General features: G+C 36.9%; 1 protein-coding gene across 1 annotated transcript; it reads right to left on the reverse strand.

Moving 5' to 3' along the window:
• Positions 1 to 6,661: 6,661 nt before the first annotated feature.
• LOC132299773 (probable LRR receptor-like serine/threonine-protein kinase RKF3) lies at positions 6,662 to 9,063 on the reverse strand. Its single transcript, XM_059796586.1, has one exon. The coding sequence runs from the start codon at positions 8,838 to 8,840 to the stop codon at positions 6,894 to 6,896; it is 1,947 nt and encodes a 648-aa protein (XP_059652569.1). The 5' UTR covers positions 8,841 to 9,063; the 3' UTR covers positions 6,662 to 6,893.
• Positions 9,064 to 9,814: the final 751 nt, after the last annotated feature.

Below are 9,814 nucleotides of genomic sequence, written 5' to 3' on the forward strand. Positions count from 1 at the left end.
TTTAGTATCGATGAGCATAATGGTTTGGGGTATGATCAGAGGGTGGTTTGGAGATTATGAGTTGTTTGTTGTATGTTTTCAGGTAGGTGATGGGGGTTGTGCATTAGTCGAGGTGATGGTGAGCAGCTTAGTCTTCAGAGCCAGTGAGGACGATGTTACCAGATAGACACCCTTTTCTTTTGACGAGTCAGTGGGTTGTTGTGACTTAGGTCACGAGTTAAGTGTGAATGGTGATCGAGGCAGTATCGTCTAGGAAGATAGTGATGGAACGGGTGGTAAAGTGTCATTTTATGGCATAGGGGTTGTCATTTGGGAATGACGGGATGCGGTGTCCAATGGGTTGTGATCATTTCTAGTGTTGGTGTATTGTGAGCATTGATGCTCTTATCTGATGGTTGTGTTGTGAGTTGTATCTTACTACTCGACGAATAGGTGGTAGGGATTTGATTGGTTTTGGTTGGCATGGGTGTTGTGGGGTATCGAATGCGAAGTTTCTGTGTTGATAGTGTATGATGCTCCGTTAGTGGCGGGGTCGCCTATAATTAAGTTCGTAGTTTCATACAGGTATCCATTTGGTTCTTCTCTTTGTGTGTAAGGAGTTTAGTTCATCTCAAGTGAGATTGGGTGTCCATGGTCGGTCATTTAATGTGTAGCATGTGACAAGGTGTCGGGTGCATTCAAGTGCGAGTCGTCAGTTTCTTGTGAGAGCGGGGTTTGTTACCCTTTCCATTTGTTCTAGTCCTGGTAAGGACGTCGTTTATCGCGAGACTTGTACTCCATCTAGGAGTTGTGCGCGTCCTTGGGCGGATGGATTTGTGAGCAGTTTGTTACGCTGTTATAGTTCATTGATTGAGGTCCTGATTAAAGGGGTTGACTCACTCCCACGGGGGGAAGTGAAGTCTTTGATTTTAGTAGTGTTTGTTTTAAGAGTGGTTTTGACTGGTAAGATGTGAGGCACGGGCTGCTGAATAGGGGTTGTGTTTCCAATGTTTAGTACTAGCGGTGATGGCTAGGAAATATGTCTCGAATTATAGCTTGAGGATAATTAGGTGATGTGATGTGACTCATGTATTTGGATGTTTTTAAAGGTGATTGGTTCTAGCAGTGTCTTGAGGACAAGTGTTGGTATTGTTTGAATGTTTTACAGCTAAAGTGTGATTATGAGATTCCGTTGAAAAACTGTAGGAATGATTGACCTTGGTTTTTAACGTTTCAGGCATGAGATAGTCGCATTGTGTGTTTTGATGGGTAGGAATTGAATCGAGTAATGTTATGAGTTGTTTACCTAGTGTGGATGTTATGAGGAAATTAGGGATCTTTAATGTTGGTCGATGATTGTGACGTTTGGTGTCGTGTTGCTTTTTGCTTGTTATGATTGTATGATCGAGGAATGATTGTCGTGTTGCTTTTAGCATGTTGATATGTGACTGTATAGTTGTTGAGATTATGTGGAACGATGGGTGGATAGTGAGGGGATCTCTTGGTTGTTTTGTGGACTATGTGTTTGAGGTTTAAACCTGAGAACAGGGACGACATCTGTGTTGAGAGCGAATCGAGGATGAGAATGGCCTGGCCAACCATTTCTCTCTTTAGCATGATGTCGGGTCAAAGGTCCATGATTACTTTGGGTTATCAGGAATAGTGAGAGTACGGTATCGCGGGTTGTGTCGGTATGACAGTATGGATTCGGATGGTTTGTTTTGGGTGACGGAGTGCATTAGGTAGTACCAAGTGTCTGGTAAAGGGTTTGCGGTATGATCATTGATTATCGAAGATCTTGTTTTGAGGATTTGGGTACTAAGTATAGGATAGTATGTTTTATTGCTCCGGTGACTCATGATTATGCAGCCGTTGGGAGATTTGTTGTTTAGTCATCTTGAGGATGATAAGTTTAGTGATTGCTGCTTGGTGTGGTTGGTAGTCGTTGTACGGGTATGTAATGGTGTAGTTAAGTGTTAGGTAGTGAGTGTTCGGTCTAATAGAGATGTGTAGATTAGAGTTGAGCTTGATTGTGTCATGAACGGGGTTCCTTATTTGGGATTTTGTGTGTCCTTTAAAGGATGGGCTGAGATAGGATATTGTCATGTTTGATAGTTTAGAGACCGTTCTTCTTTTGGGCTTCGAAGTCTTGCGTAGCAGTGTAGAGTATAATAATGTCCGTTGAGAGTCAGATGTAGGGCCTAGCTGGTCTTGTGTTCTAATGTCGTGAGTAATGAATACCCTCATAGGGTGGTGAGTATTGTGTTTTTGTGACAATGGTGTGTGATTGCCTGGTGACGTCTGGTGTTAAAGGCAATAATGTTGGTGAGTTCATAGTTTTGAGGTTTTGTGAGGTGTTCTCGAGAAGGTGTATAGTTGTGGGTCTCCTCCTTTAAAGAGGGTAGATTTTGAGGACGAAATTTTTTAAGGAAGGTAGATTGTAATGTTTGTAATTTATTTATATATGTATAATTGTGTGGTGAAAATAAAAGGAAAAGGAATAAAGAAAAAGAAAATGTTTTTGGTGGTGGGACCTCTTTTAAAGGCTAAGAAGCCATTTAGGCCTCTCACTTCTCTTCCTCTCCTGTAACTCTCTCTCTCTCTCTCATTCTCTTTCTAGATTTTTCTTTTTCCTTTTGCTTTAAAAATTCAAACCTTGATATCTCCCTCACCATTTGGAGTTTTTAGATGCCGTTTGAGGCAAATTAAAGAGCGTGTCGAGATCTTCGATTTGATCGGAGCAAAGGTGTTTTTGGTGCACCCTAAGAATTTCGAATTCTAGGGTTTGGATTTGGCAAATTTGAGGGTTTTCTACAAAATTGAGGTAGGGGTTCATGACTTCTTGGATTTTTGTGAATTTTTCTCTTTAATTTGACCTTAAGCATGCTTAATTTTAATTATCTTGTCCATTACTATTGTGGTTGTATGTGCTCAAAATGACGAATGTGTTTTACATGCTAATTGGGTTATATACATGGCTATTTACATTATTGTGAAGAAGCATGTCTAATTTTGTTATATTGTGTGAGTTGTGAATTCCCATTTGTTATGGAAATTGATGTTATGGTTGTGAAATAATTGTTTGGAATTTTCTATCAAAAAATATATATATAATAATAATAAAAAAATGATGTTGATGTAGAAGAGCATGTAAAATTTTATTGTTGAATTTGGCATTCGGAAGCATGAAGCATTCATGTATTCATTGGGAAAAGTATAAGAGAAAGGTTTGTTTTAAAAACAAATGAAATTGTTTTTGGGGAAAAAGTTTTTGGAATAGTGTTTGTGAAAACTCAGACGCCTAGGAGGCGCCTAGTGGTCCGTGGTGTTAGTGTAGTTTAGAGATGATTAGGGATTAGGCTAACTAGGCCGGATGTGACGCCTTGGAGGTGCCTTGTGGTCGTGGATAGTTAGTCAATCTCCCTTTCGTGACGCCCTAAAGGTGTCTTGAGTCGGATTACACTAACGGTTTGGAAGTTGAAACGGAATTGTTTTGGAAATGGTAAGCGACATGGGCATGACATTGCACTTCATTGGCATATATGGTGTATTTGTGACTTGGATGACATTGTGTTTATATTTGATATTGTGGATATGGATTGCATCCTCGATATAATATGATCCCGTTCTCTTGATTTCTATTCTATACGTGGATTCACGGGGTCATAAAGAGGTGTGTCTTAGACACCTCTTACTAAGCTTAAGCTCACCCCATTATTTTAACATTTTTCAGGTTTGGGAAAGGAAGTGACGAACAATATTACTCCATAGGTTTTGATGGGTTAGTGAACTGTTTGACCTATTTTGTAACTATGATCCGTATTATTATTTATAAATCCTACGTATATTTTGTATTGCCATGGGAGTCGTTACAGTCCTATATACTCATACCTATTTATGTTCAGTCCTATATACCTATTTATCTGAATAGAACAGAACAAATAATCCTCTTATATCCGATTACTTTGCCATCCGGATCAGACTGTTGGACAAATCACCCTCCTTGCATTCTTCCGGAGTTTTCGGGGTATGTTTGGCGCTTGTAAAAAAATGAAATACCAAATTTGAAATGAAATACAAATAACCCTCTTAGTCTGGATGGTTCTCTCGGCAGAACTCTCTCTCTCATCTCTTTGATCATTGCAGAACCCTAATCACTTGATTGTATCTATTATCTTCGACCATTGGCCCATGGAAAATCAACAGATCCGTTGAGCTCTTCGATGATTCGGTCATAGAGAATCAATTATCATATTGATCAGTTCTTCGATCATTCACAACACATATACACACACACATTTATACATATTATCGCCATGAGTTGTGCGAGATTACTAAACTCATGTCAGTTTTACTTTCAACAAATTCCTCTTCAGTCACATACATTTCCTCAGCCTATTAGCTTTAACAATTAATTGGTACCATTATATCCTTATTGCAGGTCATATCCACTAGTTGTTGGCTGAAGATTGAGTTTGATTAGATTCTTAGGTATGATACATTTCTTCTCTAAAATACATGTGGATTTTAATGTTATATATTACCTTGATAATGAGCTCTAATTTCTGGATTTTATTATTCTGATTTTTTTAATTAATTTATATAAAGCTACTTTGGATTAATCATTTTTCCTCTTAACGTTGTTCTGTTTGATTGATTTATTGCCAAAGGGCTGGAGATTTTATTATCCTATTAACAGTTTAATTTTTTTATTTTTTTCTAATAATTGTTATAGTGGACAGTTGCGACTTGTTGTAATTTCTGGATTTTAATTACATCTTTTTGTTGCAATGCTTGGTGCCATTGTATAGTTCTGTTGAAATTGTTGAAATTGAGGGTTAAATTCTCTGAGAAGCCCATAAGCACTTAGATGTGGCAGTAGATGATCTGCACTCTAAATACATATTTATGACTATTAATTTATCAATACAACAAATAGTTGTTGGTAATGCTGGTCTAAAATAATAACGTATGAGTTTTTAATTAAAAAAATTATTTGGTTTCTTGTTCAATGTCTTTAAAATAAAGTTTTTACTAACTATAAGTCTGAGCTGTTTGATAAAATGCCTTAATCTAATTACTAGTCAATCCGCTTTCTTGTCTTGCTCGGATTTGCATTGACCACTCTATATATCAGTTCAGAAAGCAAAATTTAGTCAGAACTTTGTTGAGTAAAAAGATATTGTGATAAGGTCGCCTTCTATGTTAATCTAAGGACATCCCAATCTATTTGTTTTCTTGACAAAAGACATGATTTTCTTGTAAAATCTGTGAATCTAGTACTTCGAAAGGAGATATTTTGATAAACTGACTTTCTAGATATCGTTTTCCAAACAAATTAAAGAATTTCAGTTCTAGCAAATGCCATATAATAGCATTAGATTGTGATTTGGATCGGGTGTTGAATTTTTTCTTTCTTTAATTTTTTAATTTTTATTTTTTTCCTTCATTTGCTGGGTGGGAAGGGAGGGGGAGAGTGTTCCGTGAACTGAAGGCAAGAACAAAAACTCTTGCATTTTGCTTTACTTGTTTCATATTGGCAGTTAGGTGTTCATTTTACCTTTTGAAAGCAAGCTTCTGTTATTTCTTTCTTCTATTACTTTTATTCTTCTTAGTAATTGCAATTTTGTTGCCTTCATATTTGATTCAATTTATATATATTGATGTTAACTATTCACTGCTCTTGGTTTCAGATTACTGTCAGAATCAGATGAGATATACATCAGCACATTTTCTGACTTTTTAAGCAACAATAGTCTGTCCAAAATCTTGGTAAAAAGCGTAAAGTCAGATAATGTGCTGATGTTAACTGTTCTGCAATAAAAATAAATAAAAACTAGTAAAATTTTCATTGAGGATTCTCTAATGGTTTTTTTTTATAATAATTGTTCTTTATTTTATATATATGTGCTGATCCTTTAATGGTTGAATAATGTAAATTTTTTTGTTATCTGTTAAGCCCAGCTGAGCTCTTGGATTCACCTGTTCTCCTCTCCACTTATAACGTATGTATCTCTTATCATCACTTCCTATTTGCTTCTTTTCATTTCCTTCTAGCTCTATTTAGTTTTGAGAAAACTAAGGGAAGAAAAAATAAAGAGTGAAAATAAATTAACATCAGGTTCTTTTGTTTAACTTCCTCAAGTAAATGTACAAGACTGATCTTAGTTGAGTTGGTGTGGCATTATTCCCTTTCCTTGCATCTGGTTTCTTATTAACCGAATAGAGGATTAGACTAAACCCATAATTTCGCAAAAAAGTTTGATCTGTCCTTTTGTATGAGTTTAATGTCAAAGTGTCATTCAGCTACTAGCAATCATTAGATATCAATAAATCTTGCAGTTTCAGTTGTTTAAAAAGCATCTAAATGAGAAGCGACAGACAGTTTTTTAAGTGTTATATAATCCTGCAATTCCATGAAAAGATGATTTGTGTTTGATTAAGATCATTCATTGAATGTATCCAGTTGAATCTTTAATGGTTTCAGTGTCAAAAGGGGAATCCTTCACCGATGATAAACCAAAGTTCTCACAGTAGTGAAGTAAATGAACATATATGCATACAAGCAACTGTCCACAAGCTTCTACATAATTTTCCATATGTTCTCGTAGATGACTAATTATCCTTGCCTTTATCCCAACAGTGACTACAAAAATAAATTTCATCCTACTTTGATCACTATGACATTGAACATGCCACTCTGATATATATGTCAGATTCTGCTGTTACAAGCTATTTAACTTACAAGTTTGGAATCAAATTATATTAGTACAATTAAGCCATAGTATAGAAAGAAAACAAAATATATATATATATATATATATATAATACAAGCTCTAATTCTCTGGAATAAAATAGTTGACTCTTTTAGTCTTTTGTGTATGGTTAAAATGGAAGCAAGAAGTCTAAGTAGTTTACACTGCATGTGCAAGTGTAACTTCCTCATCTTCCCTGTGATTCAAACTGGAATGCAGGTTGTCAAAGTGAAATGGGTGGTGATCAACCATGCTACAGGAAGAACCCGAGCGAGTACATGTAAGTGATCTCTCTATATCACTTATTTCTGCTATAAAGGATAGTGGACAATCTGGAGTCTGGGGAACCATAGCATGGTTACTCTCCAATATCTTTACAATCTGTTCCATAGTTGGCCTAACATATAACTGTGGATGAGTGGACAGAACAGCAATCAGAACATAATTTTCCATTACTTCAGGCAAGCCCAACTCATGAATACCTTTCTCGATAACATCCATCACTCTACCCTCCCTCACTTGTGACCAAGCCCAATCTGTCAAAAGCTGAGCTTGACCCCCATCAAAAGACAAAACTGCATTTTTCCCACTCAATAGCTCAAGAAGCACAACCCCAAAACTGAATACATCACTTCTCTCTGTTAATTGCCCATACAAAGCATATTCCGGGGCAACATAACCAAGGGTTCCAGCCACTTTAGTACTCAAATGTGACAATCCATCTGGTGTGAACTTTGCCAAGCCAAAATCTGCAAGTTTTGGTTCAAATGTCTCATCCAAAAGAATGTTACTGGCTTTAACATCTCTATGGATGATAGCCGGCTGAGCAGCATTGTGTAAATAAGCCAAACCGCGTGCTGTTCCAAGTGCAATCTTTCTACGAATCGGCCAACTAAGCCTTGCTTCTTGTGATCCAAAAAGATGGTCATAGAGGCTTCCATTATGCATCAAATCACACACTATTATTCTCTGGTGCCCTTCTAGAGGATCCATTGCAGTGCAATACCCTCTGAATGCAACAAGGTTCACATGCCTAACACTGGCAATGACCTCTACTTCATGTGTAAACACTGCATCCCCAGAAATAGAAGAATTTTTGAACCTTTTCAATGCAACTTCAGACCCATCTTCTAGAATGCCTCTATAAACATTCCCATATCCTCCTTTTCCAATTAGATTCCCCCTAGAGAAATTTCTAGTAGCCTCTTTCATTTCCTGAATTGTGAACTTGACCAACATAATACTTTTACTAATCAATCCCAAAGCTGAAGCTGAACTTATCGCGCTTCTATGAACATGTTCTTTCTTCGTCCTCCTTTTCTTGTGCCATCTCCACAGAAACCATAATGCAGCAAGTACCCCCGAGAAGCTAATAACACATCCTGTCACAACACGAAGCAGAGTCTTGTGCTTCTTAGTGCTGTTAACAGCTGAAGTGAGATCCAAGGAGAACAAACACTTGGCAGTCCCTATATCAGTTGGCCCAAACCGAGAAGCAAAAGCTGCAGCATACATGAATGGGTACCCAATACAATATGTGACATTCCCAATTCCAGTGCCATCAAAATAGGCCTCTTGGATACTTGACAAGCTAGCTACACATGATGCGCAAGTTGAGTTGTGCCCAAGGGATTGATTGCACAAACGCCTAACTTCATGCAATTGTGGCTCAGAAATTAAGGCTTCAAATTGTGCCTGAGTTGAGATATTCATACAACTATTTGAAATCCAACTAGTTTGAACCCCACAATTGGATCTCACATCGAACCCTCCAAGGTGATCACTAACGAAGATCTGAAATGAGTCCCAACATGCATCAGATGCTTTAGGAGGAACAGAAAAATAGCCAGTGCTTCGAAGGTACTGTGATCGAACTATGCGAAATCCCTGAAGAAGGGAATGGCACTCAGTTGGGACATCCACAAACTTGCGGTTCAGCCCTGAGTGGCTTTTATTGACCGCTCCTGTAAGATCATCAAAGTTCAATGGACAAAGAGAATCAGCAGCTAGTTTTCTTTGTTTTAAAGCATTGCCAGCAGATTCAGAACCGCTAATGCTAGAAAACCCAACACTAAATCCGAGGATGATGAACAGACAGATGGACATTTTGAGTTCTAAGGCTTTCAAACAATATTTGCTCAAGAACCCATTTGGGTTGGCTTGATTTAGTTCAAGGTTTTTTTTGGATATAGAACATTGCTATAGGCAGTAACATTATATGGCGTTGGAGGATTATGGTTTGATTTATGGTCAGTGGCCGTTCTTCAGTTATTGAATTACATGGGTGACGGGTCTTGTATTGATATATGTTGGATTGACGGGATACTGATCAAAGGTCATATATTTATGGTTTGAATATGTCAAAGCCTCAGAAGGTGGTCCTATGATTTGACACTTCTTATAAGGATTTTGAAATATATATAAATAAATAAATAATACATTTTTAATAATTGTATAGATAAATATATAGTTTTTTTTTAATAATTTGGTTCACGCAGTCTATTTGGATGAAATTTTTAGGTCTGACATGTGGCGTGATACCAGATTAACGATTTCGATTTAACTGGTGTTAAAACCTTCAACAAGAGGGAATGTTATTATATTAATTGTAATGGATTGAATGTTTCGCAGTTCAATATAAAAAATTAAGTTTAGCTATCATTAACACCCCAGTTTATATATATCTATTTATTTATTTTTTATTTAGATTTGACGTGAATTTTTTGGTTGTGGCGGGGGGGAGTTTTACTCGATTGACGTATTTAGATTTGACGTGAATTTTTTGGTTGGGGGGGAGGGGGTTGACCTATCTAGATTGCTCACCTGATATTTGTCAAATAATTGCACATGGCTTTCAAAGTTATAACAGTCCCCCACCTAATTGAAATCAATATATGACTCTACTCACATTTAATGTGATATTATTCAGTCTAATATTTCGAAACTCCTCTGTGGAAGTTTGACCAATAAGCAGAAGTCCACTCTCAAAGACTTACTCGCAAGTCCCAATTATTCTAGTAATAAAAATATTTTTTGTTTCTATAAAATAATAATTTTCAAAAACATGTTGCCCCAGTAGA

The sequence above is a fragment of the Cornus florida genome, unplaced genomic scaffold (genome assembly GCF_030987335.1).
Source record: "Cornus florida cultivar Cherokee Brave unplaced genomic scaffold, ASM3098733v1 CherokeeBrave_3.0.0_Hap2_Chr03, whole genome shotgun sequence".
Taxonomy (NCBI): Eukaryota; Viridiplantae; Streptophyta; class Magnoliopsida; order Cornales; family Cornaceae; genus Cornus; species Cornus florida.